The sequence below is a fragment of the Suncus etruscus genome, chromosome 20, assembly GCF_024139225.1.
Source record: "Suncus etruscus isolate mSunEtr1 chromosome 20, mSunEtr1.pri.cur, whole genome shotgun sequence".
Classification (NCBI taxonomy): Eukaryota; Metazoa; Chordata; class Mammalia; order Eulipotyphla; family Soricidae; genus Suncus; species Suncus etruscus.
Window position 1 is genome coordinate 43,947,749 of NC_064867.1, and position 15,626 is coordinate 43,963,374.

The 15,626-nt window shown below is 52.4% G+C and overlaps 3 protein-coding genes and 1 long non-coding RNA gene across 4 annotated transcripts; 1 reads left to right on the forward strand and 3 right to left on the reverse strand.

The window, feature by feature from the left end:
• The first annotated feature begins 154 nt into the window (after positions 1–154).
• Positions 155–3,044, forward strand: LOC125997990 (uncharacterized). Its single transcript, XR_007491865.1, has 2 exons — positions 155–395; positions 1,892–3,044. It is a non-coding gene; the product is annotated as an uncharacterized LOC125997990 (long non-coding RNA).
• TMEM102 (transmembrane protein 102) lies at positions 494–2,101 on the reverse strand. Its single transcript, XM_049766181.1, has 2 exons — positions 1,888–2,101; positions 494–1,806 (listed from the first exon to the last, which is right to left on the reverse strand). The coding sequence occupies exons 1-2, from the start codon at positions 2,099–2,101 to the stop codon at positions 494–496; spliced, it is 1,527 nt and encodes a 508-aa protein (XP_049622138.1).
• A 5,517-nt stretch (positions 3,045–8,561) lies between the features above and the next one.
• Positions 8,562–11,972, reverse strand: SPEM3 (SPEM family member 3). Its single transcript, XM_049766120.1, has 3 exons — positions 11,835–11,972; positions 11,627–11,684; positions 8,562–11,509 (listed from the first exon to the last, which is right to left on the reverse strand). Exons 1-3 carry the CDS (start codon positions 11,970–11,972, stop codon positions 8,562–8,564), a joined length of 3,144 nt encoding a protein of 1,047 aa, XP_049622077.1.
• Positions 11,973–13,785: 1,813 nt separating this feature from the next.
• On the reverse strand, positions 13,786–15,563 carry SPEM2 (SPEM family member 2). The gene is made up of 3 exons (XM_049766121.1): positions 15,426–15,563; positions 15,218–15,275; positions 13,786–15,095 (listed from the first exon to the last, which is right to left on the reverse strand). The coding sequence occupies exons 1-3, from the start codon at positions 15,561–15,563 to the stop codon at positions 13,786–13,788; spliced, it is 1,506 nt and encodes a 501-aa protein (XP_049622078.1).
• Positions 15,564–15,626: the final 63 nt, after the last annotated feature.

Genomic DNA, 15,626 nt, shown 5'->3' on the forward strand with positions numbered 1-15,626 from the left:
TGGCTGGACCAAGTCGGGGAGACTCAGCGGAGGCATTGAGGGGCATCCAATCTAGGGCAGGATTTTGGCCTCCTGGGGCAGAATCTGGCCTCTCTGGTTTGGTGACCCCCAAAATGCATCCCTTCTTGGTCTCCAAGCCTCCCTCCGTTCTTCAGGGCCAGGAGGACTGGAGCAAGGTCGCTGGAGGCTGCACCAGGGGCACAGTTTTGGAAGAATGTGAGGGCCAATTCCAGGAATGGAGTGGGTAGGAGTGGGCCGGAAAGAAAGAGGCAAGGAATCTTCGAGTGGCCTTCCAAAATAGGAGTCTTGAGATCCCCCCAAACAATCTGCTCTGTGCTCCAGAGCTCCAGCAGTACCAGGGGCCGGGTGGGCACGAAGGGGCTAGAAAGAAAGAGGTAAGGAATCTGAGAGGTGGCCTTCCAGAACAGGGGTTTTGGGGGCCCCCAAAACAATCTGCTCTCTGCTCCAGAGCTCCAGAGAAGCACTTTCCTCTTTAATGAGCGCCTCCTCGCATGCCAGCCAAGCCACCCCCCTTGCGCGCAGCCTTGGCCTCCTCCAGGGCACCTCGCAGGGCCCGGGCCGGGTCCCCACGGAGCTGGGCCAGTGCGGTCAGCAGAGTGGCGGCCTCCTGTCCAGCCAGGAGCTTGCAACCGCCCAGAAAGTAGTGGGGCAGCGCCCCAGTCTCGAGCACTCGGCCCAGCTCGTCAAGTAGCCCGAGGCAGCAGGCGGCTGCATTGGCAGGCCGGGCCAGGTAGAGTGCAGGCAGCCGTTCACATGCCCAGTATTGTAGTGTCCGCAGCAGGTAGGGTGCGGGGACCCGGGTGCCAGCCACCAGTGGGCGCAGCAGGGCCTGGGCAGCCGCGTGAGCTTGCAGGAGCGGGGCCGGGACACGGGCCTTGAGTGCCAGCTCCTGGCGGGCAAAGCAGAGGTGCCAGGCGGAGGCCGAGTGGCAACCTGGCACCAGGTAGAAGGACGGCTCTGAAGCCAGTGGGCCGGCCCACGAGTGGCTCCGGGCCCCCTCGGGCCAGCCGGCCACTGACACCACCGGGATCAAGTCAAAGAGCAGCAGACGACGTGGGGGGCCTGAAGTGGCTAGCAGGATGGTGGTGACCCCTGCGTGGCGGGCTGCGTGGACCAGGCGAGGGGCCCCTGGCACCGGGGACAGAGCCTGGGCGACAGTGGCGAGCGAGGCAAAGAACCAGGCGGCGACCTGGGCAGCACACAGGGTGGGCCAGGCCTCCCGGCTCTCGCTCTCAGATTCTGGCTGTGGGGCAGAGCCACAGTGGGCCAGCTCCGTGACATCAGCACGCTGTGTTTGCAAGGCATCGACAGAACCAGGCTCCTTTGCAGCCGGCTGAGTGGACTCTGGTCCTTCGACGTTCCCAGGAGGTTGTGCCAAAGACACTTGTGGGCCTGACTCAGTGATGTCATCATGCGGCTGTTTCTGGGAGCCTTGCACACCCCTAGAACTCTCCTGGCTTTGGCTTCTGGGAACTGAACCGCCTTCCCCTGGCACCGGGAGTCCGAGACAATCTTGCCATGTCCCCCTGACTGCTGTCCCGTCCACCAGCTCCGGGAGACTGAGCCAGGCCTTAGACGATTGAGCATCCAGTTGCAGCTCCGGCCTGGAGCCCTCGAGCGAGAACACGGGCACCAGAAGGGTAAAGCCCGCGTCGTAGTGCGGGCCCCTGGCATAGGGACCCAGGGGTGCAGGCCCCAGATCCAGGGAGCCCTCGCGGATCCCACCGCGAAGCAGCAGGAGCTCCGTCTGGGGGGGAAAGCGAGGGTCCCTGCGGTGAACCAGACCTAAAGGGAGGCAGAAGGGATCATGAGGGCAGCACCCATAGGCTGGGCCAAGTGGGTAGGCCAGAAGGGGCTCTTTCTTACCTAGCAGAGAGAAGACGAAGTCTTTGGCCTGGAGGAGGTCTGGGCCCGCTGTGGGGCCCTGGCTCCAGCTCTCCTGCACCCCTAGTTCCTGGATCAGCTGTGTTAGCTCCTGCAGCTGCGCCCCAGAACAGAAGTCGATGTCTGTCAGAGGCCTGGCTGGGGCTGGGGGAGGAGGCCCCCACCAGGATGTGCTCCCCCAGACAACAGAAGCCATGTGACTGGGTCTGGAGAAACTCCCAAATCGAAGAAGCTAGATAATCCTTTCTTTCTCTGTGAAAGTCACCCTAGTCCTCTGGTTCCGAGGCCAAGCACCCCACACTCCACACTCCACTCCGCTGATGGATTCCAAACTCAGTCTGGAAAACGAATAATTAAATGCCACCGCTGTGCTTTTCCTTCTTCTCTCCTGCGGGTTCCGCCCCCACGGGCAATGAACCTGTCTGGACAGGTGAAAAGTGGCACGCGGGCCCCTCCTACAGAAGGGCCAGTCTCTCAGGCTGTCCTTGTGGGTTGTCCTCTTACCTCTCTCCAGAAGAGGCTTAAGCTCTGTAACTTCCCTCTTGGTGGAGCACACACATGGTTTCAGTTGCTGGGAAGAGAATGGATAGAATATTTACAGGTAACTGCTTCCTGCTGCCCACAAAGCCACTCCTTTTTCCTGGGTGCTGTCTGGGTGGTTCCCCGAAGGTCCCGCCTCATAGTGAGGTCACAGTTTACTTTAGCTGTAATGGGAGTTGTAGTCTGTCTTGCTGGCAACCTAGGAGCTGGGGCCACACCCCAAGTTCTGTACTATTTGTTCTGCTGAAGAACAGACTGATGGAAGTTGTAGTTTCAGTGGAGACTAACACCTCTGTCTTTCTAAGCACAAGTAACCCAACACAAATATGCCTGGCGGTTGGAGCAGAGGATGAATCTCAATACCAATCAATAATGGAGCCATCCGCTAAGGATCAGGTGGTAAAAAGGGTTCCTATGTCCCATGCGCGAGCAGCGGAATCCTGATCATTTTGATCTAGAAGGGTTCTTACATGCAACTAAATTTTTATTTTGGGAAAAGATGGGTGCTGGACATTGTCTGACTGAAACCCACTCATGAACAGCTTTGTAACTGTATTTCTCAGTGATTTAATTAAAGAATTTATTTAATTAAAAAAAAATCTTTGGGGCCGGAGAGATAGCATGGAGGTAAGGCGTTTGCCTTTCATGCAGAAGGTCATCGGTTCGAATCCCGGCGTCCCATATGGTCCCCCGAGCCTGCCAGGAGCGATTTCTGAGCATGAAGCCAGGAGTAACCCCTAAGCGCTGCTGGGTGTGACCCAAAAACCAAAAAAAAAAAAAAATCTTTGTTGGGGTTGGAGTGATAGCACATCGGATAGGACTTGCACATGGCAGACCCAGGTTCAATTCCCAGCGCCCCATATGGTCCCTCAAGCCTGCCCTGAGTGCAGAACAGGAGTTACCCCTGAGTTCTCCTGGGTGTGGCTCAAAAACAAACAAACAAACAAACAAGAAAACAAACCCAATTCTATTTGGGGGAAGCCAGACAGTAGAGCATTTGCCTTACACATGCTGACTTGGGTTCAATTCTCAGCATCCCATTGGGTTCCCCGAGCACTACCAGGAGTAAGCCCTGAGCGTCACCAGTATGACAAAATCAAAACAAAACAATGGGCCGGAGAGATAGCACAGTGGTAAGGCATTTGCCTTAGGTACAGAAGGATGGTGGTTGGAATCCCGGCATCCCATATGGTCCCCCGAGCCTGCCAGGAGCGATTTCTGAGCATAGAGCCAGGAGTAACCCCTGAGCGCTGCCGGGTGTGACCCAAAAATCAAACCAAACCAAACAAAAACAGTGTTTGATAATACAACAGGTATGGTGTTTGCCTTTTTTTTTTTTTTTCTCTCAGAGAACTGTTTACTAGAAGGACACGCATTTCCAGCTGCCACATTTCCATTGACACACATGCTGCTCGGACACACACACTAGCCTTCCCTCCACAGGTCCAGCCCAGCGGCTTTGTCGTGGCTCCCATCCTGGGGCCGGGGCAACAACCAAACTTGGTGTGTTTGCCAGAATTCAGGCCTTGTAGGGTTCCACCTGGCTACAGCCTGAGTTCACTGAGCGTTGGCTGCCCTCTCAGGCCAGCCAGCAGGCTGTTAGCATCTACCAAGGACACGGTGTTTCAGGTTCTGTGGGTGACGCAGGATCACACATTTCTTCCGGCTTAGGCGAGGGGGATCTGTGGGCAGCAGTTCTGGAGTGGTCATATCTAGGCCTTAACCTGCAATCCATTCACTAACCAAGGTCTGGGTCAGTCTGGGATAGTTCATTCTGGTTCACTAGGTTTCTCCTGCTGATGTTGACGAACACTACTGTGCTCTTTGTCCACTGGAAGAAGTCCTGGTTGCAGAGACCTTTGGCGGCAGAAGTTAAAAATAGGCCACAACAGGGGTGGAGCAATAGCACAATGGCAGGGCGTTTGCCTTGCACACAGCCAAACCTGGACAGAACCCAGTTCAATTCCTAGCATCCCATATTTTCCCCCGAGCCTGCCAGGACTGATTTCTGAGTGCAGAGCCAGGAGTAACCTCTGAGCACCGCTGGATGTGACCCAAAAACAAAAGTCAAAGACAAAAATAAAAATACAGGCCATGAGTGCCCAGGTTTGATCTCTGTCACCCTGTATAGTTTTCTGAGCCCTCTAGGAGTGATTTCTAAGCACAGAGCCAGGAGTAACCTTTGAGCATCACTAGCTGTGGCCCAAAAACAACAATAAAAAAACTTTATTTTGGTTTTTGGACTGCACCAATGGTGCTCAGGACTTACTCTTGGCTCAGTGCTCAGGCATCACTCCTGGCAGGGCTCAGAGAACATTATGTGGTTCTACATGGGATTACATTATAATAGATATTATTGGCCAGCGCCCATGCAAGGCAAGCACTCTACCTGCTGTACTCTCTCTAGCCACCTAAGAATCCTTATCCTTTCTCTGTTTCCCTTTTCTTACTTTTCCTTTTGTTTTTGTTTGTTTGCTTACAGGCCACGCAGCAATGGTCAGGGTTCACTCCTGGCATGCTTGGGAGACCATATGGGCTGCCAGAAATTGAATCTGGATCAGCCTCAGGCATAGAAAACTGCCTATCTACTGTCCTATCAGTCTGGACCCTTCATTTCATTGTTGGGGAAACTGGGGATTGCACAAAGCAGTTATATATTAGGTTGTGTATTCACACAGATAGCAGCAGTGCTCATCTTGGATGGCTTGTATTCCCTTAGAAGCAGTACTTGCATATATGCATTCTTCAGGTACACAAGTCATGGTGGTAGTGTTCGCCTGGGTCCATGAAAGCTCTTACATATATCCTCACCAGAGGTTCCTTTACTTGACCATGGAGCATACACATTTTTAGATAAAATACCTGCTGAGGTATCTTATCTGCAATTTTTTTGTAGTGCTCACAGACTTGGCTTTGGTGCAGCCAGAAGTCACCTGTGGTGCCAGGGGTTACCGGGATGGCAGAGTATAGCTTCTTGGCTCAAGCAGTAGAGCTAACAGGATTGGATTTTCAATATATGGGACATTACAGAATTGAACTTGTGACCATATATTTGCAAGACAGGTCTGGCCACTGCAGTATTCCTTCAGAGCCCCTCCTATTCTTTTTCTTGGTGACTATCTCTAGAGAGACTTTCTCCCGAGACAAAAGAATTAAAGACATGGGGCCAGAGAGATAGCATGGAGGTAGGGCGTTTGCCTTACATGCAGAAGGATGGTGGTTCAAATCCAGGCATCCCATGTGGTCCCCCAAGCCTGCCAGGAGTGATTTCTGAGTGTAGAGCCAGAAGTAACCCCTGAGTGCTGCTGGGTGTGATCCAAAAAAAAACTCCCAAAAACAAAAAACCGAGAAACAAAACAAAAATAAATTAAAGACACATCTACAAAAATCAAAGGTCAGTGACAAAATATTCATTTTTTTGGGGGGGGGGTTGGCTTTTGGGTCACACCCGGCAGCGCTCAGGGGTTACTCCTGGCTCTACGCTCAGAAATCACTCCTGGGAGGCTCAGAGGACCATATGGGATGCCGGGATTCAAACCACCGACCATCTGCATGAAAGGCAAACGCCCTACCTCCATGCTATCTCTCTGGCCCCAGTGAAAAATATTCTAAATTTAAAATCCAGAGCTCAATTTAGGAAGCACAGTAGTACCAAGTCACTAACAGACTACTCTTCTCAGCATCTGAGAACCCCGAAATGACCCATAATTAGGGAACTAGTGGTAGGACACTTGCCTTGCACGTGGCTGACCCAGGACAGATGTGGGATAGATCCCCAGCATCCCATATGGGATCCCAAGCCAGGAGTGATTTCTGAGCACACAGCCAGGAGTAAATCCTGAATGTCACCGAGTGTGGCCCAAGAACAACAACAACAACAACAAAACTTTATTGTTTGGTTGTTGGGCCACACCCAGCAGAGCTCAGGGGTCACTCCTGGCTCTGCACTCAGAAATTGCCCCTGGCAGGCTGGGAGACCATATGGGATGTCAGGAATTGAACCGGGTTGCTCCCAGTTGGCCTCATATAAAGCAAACGCCCTACTGCTGTGCTATCTCTTTGGCCCTCCATTGTTAGTTTTTGGGGAAAAAATTTTTTTAAATGGTTTGGGGAGTTAGATAAGTTACTTGAGGCCAACCTACAGTTCAATTCCTAGTACCTAGTAGGTACCTGGATACCTGAGTATGCCAAGAGTGATCCCTGAGTGTAGAACCAGATATAATCCCTGAGCAAGGCCAGATGTGGATCCCTCCAAAATAAACAAGTTTTGGGGCTGGAATGATAGCACAGCTGGTAGGGCATTTGCCTTGCATGTGGCTGACCTGGGTTGGATCCTGGCATCCCATAGGGTCCCCCAAGTTTACCAGAATTAATTCCTGAATGTAGAGCTAGGAGTAACTCTGAGTGCCGCCAGAGATGGTCCCCAAACAAGCAAATAAAAAAAGGCAAGTTCTTTAGGCTATGTGGGAGATTGTTTTGTTTTTTTTTTTATTCCCAGGGCTACACAAGCAGTACTTGGGGGTTGCTGGGGATTGAACTCACAGTCTAGACATTGCACTCTGCCTCTTAAGTTGTACCACTGGTTCTCGTGAGAGCTTTGAAGGTGCTCTGAGGGGCCAGAGCGATGGTGCAACGGTAGGCCATTTGCCTTGCACGCTGCTGACCTAGAATGGACCGCAGTTCGATTCCCCCTGCATCCCATATGGTCCACCAAACCAGAAACAATTTCTGAGTGCAGAGTCGGGAGTAATCCCTGAGTGTCACCGGGTGTGCCCCCCCCCCAAAAAAAAAAAAACAAAGAAAAGAAATGAAGGTGCTCTGATGGCAGCAAGGGACAGTTTAGTTTCTCTAAAATCTAAAACATTTCTGCATCTTCTTGGAGTCAAGGCGGTGGCTGTATAAGACAAGAACTCTGGGAGCTTGATCTGACTGAGAGACGGCTATGTCTATTAGTGATGATGGAATTGCTCTAAATTGGGTTTCTCTAATATAATAGCCACGAGCCACACATGGCTATTTGAGAATTATGAGACTGGGAAACAGAATTTAAAATTTTCATCCAATTTACCCTCTTTACATTGGGGGAGCTGGGGAAGTGGGCACAAACCCAATCACAAGCACCAGATGTGGTGTTTAGAGCTACTCCTAGTGACGTGCCGGGTTAGCAGATACACCCAACAGTGTTGGGAGATGATGCAGGATTTCAGGAATTTGAACTGTGACCATAGTTTGCAAAGCAGGACCTCTAAGAATTGTAATATTCATGTGCTACTCCTAATTTACATTATAATGGGCATTATTGGCGAATAGCTAAAGCATTTGACAATGTAACTCTAGGGATTGGGATTGAGTTAGGCAAACATGAAGGAAAAGCAGGAACAGGGGTCATCAGATCCTGTAGATGGCCAGCACGAAGAATGAAGCTGGAGGGGCCAGAAAGATAGCACAGCAGTAAGGCGTTTGCCTTGCATGCTGCCGAACCAGGAGGAACCTGGTTCGATTCCTGGCACCCATGTGGTCCCCCAGCCTGCCAAGGGGTGATTTCTGAGTGCAGAGCCCCTGAACACCGCTGGGTGTGGCCCCCAAACCAATCAATCAATAAATAAAAAAAAATGAGGCTGGAAGGGAGGGGCATGTTCCAGAGAGAGTAGAGGGGTTAAGACCCTTGTCTTGCTTGCTGCTGCCAACACCAGTTCTTTTGGTGTTTTTTTTTTTTTTTGGTTTTTGGGTCACACTCGGCAGTGCTCAGGGGTTACTCCTGGTTCCAGGCTCAGAAATCGCCCCTGGCAAGCTCGGGGACCATATGGGATGCTGGGATTTGAACCACTGTCCTTCACCATGAAAGGCAAACACCTTACCTCCATGCTATCTCTCTGGACCCCCAACCCCAGTTCTATCTCAAGGACCACCAGAAATGACAGTGGTCAGAGAGCTAAGGAAAGCCCAAGCACTGTCCCAAACTTCCTCACCTACTGTAATGGGGATGAAGATCAGGGATATAGCTGAGCAACAAAACTTGCCTTGCATGAGTTAGGCCCTGGGTTCATTCCCTGGGTAAAATTATAAAATAGGACCGGAGTGAATGTCTCAAACAACCACAGAAAACTTTCCTCTCTTTATTCCTGGTGCATCTTTGTCCCCTCTCTGAGGTCCATGGGCCTCAGGCCACACTGATATCCCCACTCTGCTGAGTTACTGGGCATTTCTTGGCGAAGGTGCTTGGGAAAGAGAGCCTCACATTTGTCCCTGCCCACTCCAGACTGTCTCTGGCGCGCATCAAAGACCACATGACCTAGCCGGGTGCCTCTCCCAGGATAATAGGGCTTCCAGTTGACTTTGGGAGGCACAGACGTCTGACGATAGTTCTGGTGGTCTGAAGGAACTATGTTCACAGGTTGGTATACCCACTCTTGGCTTCTGGTTTGCTTGGTAGATGGCTGCAACTCAACTAGCACAGGTACCTCTGAGAAGTTCTGCAGGTCGTTACCGGCCCCATGGCTCTTGGAAGAGTTGTTCTGATTGGGCGGAACAGACATCCACGATACATGTGGCTCTGCATTCTCATGAGGAGCCCCCTTCGATACAAATGATTTCTTCAGGGACTGTGCTGGCTTTGGGTCCTGAGGTGAATCCAAGACTTGGACAGAGCCAATACCTTGAGCAAAGCCACTTGGCTTCCTGGGGTCAGGATTTGGATTGAGGTGTGAATCCTTTCGGAGGCTGGGTTCCTGTGAAAAACGAATATGCTTGAGCTGGCCAGAGTTTTTAGTAGAGACTCGTTTCTGACTGGGGTCATGATCTTGGTGTGCTCCTAGATATTTGTGGAAATTAGGGTCTTGAATGTTTTCTGGACTCCAATAAATTCCCACATTTTGGGCAGAAGCACATTTCTGTTTAGCTTCAGGGACTAGGCTCAGGCCTAGATTCTCGTGAAGGTTGGACTCTTGAGGATGGCATAGGCTCTTGTAGTCTCCTGACTCTTGGGTAGGACTTGAACCTTTACAGTGGCCAAGGGGTTGGGAAAAGAATAGATTCTTGTATATACCAGAGTCTGGGTGGTTTTGGAGGTCACTTGTTTGGGAGATATCTTGACTTTTATAGACTACAGTCTCTTGGTTTTGTTCTAGATTTCTATAGACTCTTGAATCTTGTGTACAACTGGGGCTCTTCTGACTGTCAAATTTTGGGGGGAACGGCATGTTCTTGTAGTGCGTAGAGGGTTGGGTGAGAGTGGGATTCCTAATGGTACCAGCATCTTTTATAAGACCCATGCTCTTTGAGGACAAATCTTCATGAAAGATTGAGTTCTTATGAAGGTCAGAGTCTTGAGGAGTGACTAGACTCTTACAAAGACCTGGGTTTTTGTGGAGGCCTCCATTTTGGGTAAGGTTTGGTTTCCGGGGAACCATAGGATCTCTGAAAGGACCTGGAGTCTTTTGGTGTCCAGAGTCTCGAATGATACTTTGACTTGCATGAAGTTTGGTGGACTGAGGTTGGGGAATTGTGGAAAACTGGTAAGGGTTGGGGCACTGCGAAGCAGGGCTGGGCCTGGGAGGCTTGGAGGTTGTGAGAAAGGCAGAAGTATTTAGGTTGGCCTTCAAGTGGTTGCCAGGAGGATGAAAAACAAAGGATCTAGGGGGAGCAAGAGGCAGAGAAAGATTGCATGGTGGTGACGCGTACTGCGTGTTCCGGGTGCTTGTTGGGGAATGAAAGCAAGGTTGCGAAGGTGCTTCATCCTTTGAGTAAACCAGGAACTGGGGGGAGATAGAAGACTGGGGGTCTTTACTTTTATCCTCACAACTGCAGGAATTGAAGCTGTAGTAAGAAAAGGGTTTGGACTGGGAAGAGTTAGTCTTGTCTTCAGCATCCTTTGAAAGCTTCCATTCAGTATTACCCAGTGTGGATCCCATAGAAGGCTTGTCTCTATCTCCATTATTTGGTTTGGATATTTGCCCAGTTGTATCAGAGTTCACCAGATCTTGGCCCTCTTGAGGTTTGAAGAGGGTTTCTAGGTCCTTCCTGGACATATTAGAGTTCTGGGGGGTAGCCATTTGAACTAAGTTTTGCTTTGCCCTACGGGCATCATAGACCACATGACCAGTGGAGAGGCCATGATTGACGGTAGGCAGGGTGGGAGTTAGAAAGGTGGCAGGGGTGGACGCAGGGATAGGAGTGGCAGCTGGAGTGGTCGTAAGGGTCCTGTCCAGTGACGGGGCCAGGGTTGGGATGGGGACTGAAACAGGGGCTGGTGTTGGGATTGGGGCAGGAGTGGCAATAGGATCAAAATTCAGAGGAGTGACTGGAACAGAATTTGGGACAGGGATGTGATCATGGTTTGCATGAACATAACTCTGCATGGGAGCTGGGCTATCTGAAGCCATGGTCTGAGGGGTATAGCCCAGGGAAGAGACCGAGGCACCTAATGGTGTAGGGGCTGGGTTCTGGACTGGGCAGCCAGCTGAGGTGAGTTCAGTGCCCTGGACCTTGTTAGGAATATGCTCAGGGGCGAGGGTTTTGGAGTTGTTCTGGGCCTGTGGGATGGTGTGCTTAGAAATGCAGTCTGGGATGCCACATTGTCCCTGACAGGAAATATCCTGAGGGTTCTGAGCTGGGGGGCTGGTCTGGGAGGTAGGGATCTGCTCAGCATTGGGGGCTGAGGAGTTGTGCTTGGCTTCAGCAGGGGTAGAGTCCGGGGTCTTCCTCTTCCTCTCCTGGGACAAGTTCAGTGGGGCCATCTCCAACTTGTTCCTTCTTGTATCTTGAGAAGACATAGCTTGCTTGGAGAGAAAGTTAGCTTGGGTCTTTAAGTTCAGGGCCTGTGGGGCCTCCCCAGCTCCCATTGTCCCCTCTTCCAGGAGAGCCCCTTCGTGTCCACACCGAGAGAGCTTCCAACAGTACCTACAAGCCTCCTCATCATCCATGTCTGGCTCCCAGGGATCCAGATGGTTAGAGTGCCTGAACAGGACATTTGGGTGATGATAGATGTGGGAAGAGACTCGTGAGCGCAATTTCCTGGAATTCGTGGGGTAGCGTGCACCCGTCAGATGGCTGCTCTGCTGCTTGTCTGTGGGGAAAGTGAGGATGGGACGAAACTGAGGGCCCGAGAAAGAGGATAGTGATTGATAGAAGGATGGTGAAAGACCCACCTTTCCAGGAGCCAGCGTTTTCTGGGACTACTCACCTTTGGGGAAAAAATGATGGAAGAGAATTCGCAAGGAGTTCTTCAGATGTTCCCAGAGCTGAGGAGGAGAGCAGAGAAGGGGAGAGTCAAGAAGTTGAGTGAGTCCAGAAATCCAACCTTTCTTGGACACATAATAGCAGCCCTTCCACCTCAGCCCCTTGGACACCCCAGAGCTGCCCCGACCCTGCTGCCCAGGGCCGGCCCTGACCAGAGTCACTACGTTGATCCCCATACTGAGCAAGATGAGGCTGCCCAGAATCAGAAGAATTGAGTCTCCTAGGTCCTGGCATTTCCTGGGATTGCTGCTGGAGCACGCTTGGGCGCCATGGTAAACGTGCTCACCCATGGCGGGGGTCCCCAGGACTACCTGGGTCCCCTGTTCCCCACATACTCACAGGAGCCTAGACTCCTCTGGCGGCAGTCTGGGGAGGACTAGGTCATAATGGGGCAGTGGGTGGAATCACAATGAGGAAAGGGGTAGCAAGGAGGGCCTAGAGTAGAATCTCCCTCGAACTGGGTTCAGGTGGGCTGAGCCTGAATAAATAGTTGGACGCCCAATCATTCCTTCATGACCTATGGGCTCAGTTGTTTAAACACTCGCTCTGTCTCCTCTATCACTGTCCTGGCTAGCACTGAAGAGTCCTTTGCCTCAGAGCCCTGAGGAAGGCCTGGCTGAAATCTGGAACATTGACATTCTTTCCACCGACCTCGGGTCACAGCCTAGATCTCCCAGATGTGGACTCCCCTTTCTGGAATCTGACCTCAGTCACACTGTGGAACTGAGACTCTGTGCTCCCTGGAGGTAGTGAGACTCGAGTGACGGAGCAGGGACCCAGAGATCAGTGGTTTGAAGTTTCCAAGTGCAAGATCTATTTAGTGCATTGTGGGAGGCTGGATATGGAAGCGCCCACTGGCAGGACTGTGACCTCTAAGTCAAAGAGACCCCACACCAAGAAGGGGACATGGGTTTCAAATTTCAAGAAGCTCGGGTGGGCTGGAGAGATATCACAGAGGGGAGGGCATTTCCCTTACACACTGCCAACTCAGGTTAGATCCACAGCTTCCCATAAAGTCCCCAGTCTCCCAGTGGTAATTCATGAATACAGAGCTGGAAGTAATCCCTGGGTACTGCCCAAAACCAAAGGAAAGGAAGCTTAGGGTTGGAGAGGATAGTACAGAGGACTGGACATTTGTCTTGCACGCAGCTGACCTTGGTTTGACACCTAGCATCCCATATGGTCCCTTGAGCTTGCCAGAAGTGATTTCTGAGTGCAGAGCCTGGAGTAACCCCGGAGCACAGCTAGGTGTGGCCCCAAACAAAACAAAACAATAATAAAAAGAAACTCGGTGTTGGGATCCAGACAGACTGAAGGAGTGGTGTTTCCAAGTCACAAACCAGGGGCCGGAGAAGTAGCACAGCGGCAGGGCATTTGTCTTGCACACAGTCGACCCAGGACTGATGGTGGTTCGAATCCTGGCAACCCATGTGATCCCCCAAGCCTGCCAGGGGTGATTTCTGAGCACAGAACCAGGAACATTGCTGGGTGTTGTGGGTGTACCTATTTGAGACCCTGAGACCCACCCATTTCTGGGAGGGGTCTTGGGAACCGGATAGTAGGTGTAACCTTACCTGCGAGACCCTCCCATTCCTGGGAGGGGTCTTGGAAATGTTAGATAAGGCTTGAACCAAGGGAATTCGGCCCCTTTTGGCTCTTTGCCCTTTCTGCGCTGCTGTGCGCTCTGGCTTCTGGGTTTCTGTGTTCTGGTCTTTGACCAGCATGGAGCCCAAAGGGAAGATGGCTAACAGGAAATAAGATGCAGGGCTAGCAAAATATTGCTGTGCTTGAAAGGTTATGAATAGGCCACACGCACGTGGTGGCTAGGGCTTGAATAAAGTTGTTGCTTCCTGACGCCTGACTGTGAGTGAGTGATTTCACCTGGGCCGGCGACTCGCCAACTGCATGGAGGTTGCAGAGCCACGTGGACTGGGATGGCACGGAGAAAAATCCACCGCCATCCAGCCCCATCGTTAATTATTTAATGCAACAGGTGTGACCCAGAAACCAAACCAAACCAAAACAACAACAAAATACCATTACGGTTTCTCTTAGAGTCATCTGTATTGCCCACTCCACGCCTGCTCCGCCCCACAGTTGCCCTCAGCTGTGTTTCATGTTCCTGCCCCAGTGCTGACAGGACTTCGAGGTCAAGGAGGGAGGTGGCAGCGAGTTGGTTCGCGCTCTGTTCTCCTGTACCTGCCGCTTCAGTTCTACGCTGTCATATACCACCTGGTGGTTGGCTTTAACCCCTGGGCTCCTACTGAGGGGCATGAAGGTGGGCGTGGGTGGGGGGGGCTCAGCAGGCTGGACTTCAGGCAAGGGCTGGACATAGTGGTGCTGCATGGCTGTGGTGGGGACCGAGCCCTGTTGGCACGAACTGTCATTCAACACATTGAGGGACGTGGAGGTGGTCAGGGCATGTTGAACAGGTGGCGCCTCGGACAATTCAGTGGCCCGTCGCCGGATATCGTGGGTGTTGTGGCTCAGGTGTCCCATGGAAGAATGGTGGCTGCGGTTGGGTTGACTATAAACAGGGCTGGGGAGGCTCCTCCGGTGGCAGTGTGAGGAGTGGGGCTCCTGGACCACGGGCGGGGAACTTCGGGGTAGCAGGGCTAATGGGGGCTCAGAGCTTGGCAGGCCATGCCTCCGATGCTGCCAGGATTCATACAGAAGTTGGCCCTTTGAGGGGTAAGGGGTGTGAGTTCCAGGGGCCAAGGATGAGTTATGGGGCAGCCGTTGGGGAGGTGGCAGACATGGGGCGGGCTGCTCAGCTTCCATGTTGTCCCAGACTTGGGTTTGTGAGCAGTGGGGCCTGAATTTCTGCAGTCTCAGTTCCGATTTGGCCTCCACACGCTTGGGCATGAGGCGCAGCTCGGGAGACAGGTAGAGAGAGGGTGGTGGCAGGCTGGCCAGGATGCCCCCGTTACAGCCCCAGAGATCGACGTTGGGGGCTAGGTCTACTCGCTTGCAGAGGGGCCCCCAAGGTCTCTGTAAGTTTTTGGGGCGTGGGTAGGACAGGCTCTCCTCCTCCTCTAGGTAGGACTCCAGATCTTCCTTGTCAGAGGAAGGAGCAAGCATCATCCTGTGCCAGTGGTTTTTGCTAGGGAAAACAGAGCCATTTGAGGGGAATCGCTTCCGCTGGTGGCTGCAGGGATGGGGGCGTGGGCAAGTCCCCCTTTTATGACCTCGACGTTTGGGGTAATGTCGGGGGCTGCAACGGCGGCGGCGTTTGCGTTGGCGCTGGCGGCGGCGTTGGAGGGCGAGGTCCTGGAGATAGTGGTCGGAGGAAGAGGAGGAGGAAGACTGAGACAGCTTCACTTCTACAGGGTCCAATGTGCAGTGAATGTGGACATCTTGGGCCTTGGGTGGGTGATCCTGGGGGCATCTTTCAGAAGTCTTGGAGTTATCACCTGGGGAAGTAAGAGTCCCTGAGTTCAAGGCAATTGTCAGAACTAAGATGTGGCAGGCATAATGGTTAACTACATGGAAGGGCACACCCTACCCCCCCCCCCCATCCATCTGCCATACTTACTTTTGGGACTAAAATTGTCGACCATCTTGTCTAAGGCATTCTGGAGCCTGTGCCACATCTGGAGGTGGGGTGAGGGGGGAATAAAGGACAGGCCCCCACCCCACGCCCTACCCCGCCTCCAACCAGACCAAGTCCTCCTGCCAGGCAAGTCCTGGCTGCCACCCTCAGCCCTCTTCACCTTTAGGGCCCAGCCCCAGCCATCACTGACCACAGTTGTCAGGTTGATCCCAATGTTGACAAAGAGAATAAGGGCCAACAGCAGGAGGATGGAAGCCTCAGCATCTAGGGGACTTTCTTGGTAGTCACTGCATTTCCCCAGGATGTCATACGGAAGTTGGTATTCCATGGTGGGGGGGGGGTTAGGGCCACCTGGGCCACCCCCCCACCGGCCCAGACCAACACCGGCCCT

Excerpts from the sequence above, each read along its gene's own strand:
- TMEM102 (XM_049766181.1), bottom strand. The coding sequence starts at position 2,101 with ATGGCTTCTGTTGTCTGGGGGAGCACATCCTGGTGGGGGCCTCCTCCC. Across the intron at positions 1,807-1,887 it reads CTTCGTCTTCTCTCTGCTAG|GTCTGGTTCACCGCAGGGAC; the intron begins GTAAGAAAGAGC and ends GCCTCCCTTTAG.
- SPEM3 (XM_049766120.1), bottom strand. The coding sequence starts at position 11,972 with ATGGGTGAGCACGTTTACCATGGCGCCCAAGCGTGCTCCAGCAGCAAT. Across the intron at positions 11,685-11,834 it reads GGATCAACGTAGTGACTCTG|CTCTGGGAACATCTGAAGAA; the intron begins GTCAGGGCCGGC and ends TCTCCTCCTCAG. Across the intron at positions 11,510-11,626 it reads CCATCATTTTTTCCCCAAAG|ACAAGCAGCAGAGCAGCCAT; the intron begins GTGAGTAGTCCC and ends CTTTCCCCACAG.
- SPEM2 (XM_049766121.1), bottom strand. The coding sequence starts at position 15,563 with ATGGAATACCAACTTCCGTATGACATCCTGGGGAAATGCAGTGACTAC. Across the intron at positions 15,276-15,425 it reads GGATCAACCTGACAACTGTG|ATGTGGCACAGGCTCCAGAA; the intron begins GTCAGTGATGGC and ends CCCCACCTCCAG. Across the intron at positions 15,096-15,217 it reads CGACAATTTTAGTCCCAAAA|GTGATAACTCCAAGACTTCT; the intron begins GTAAGTATGGCA and ends TTACTTCCCCAG.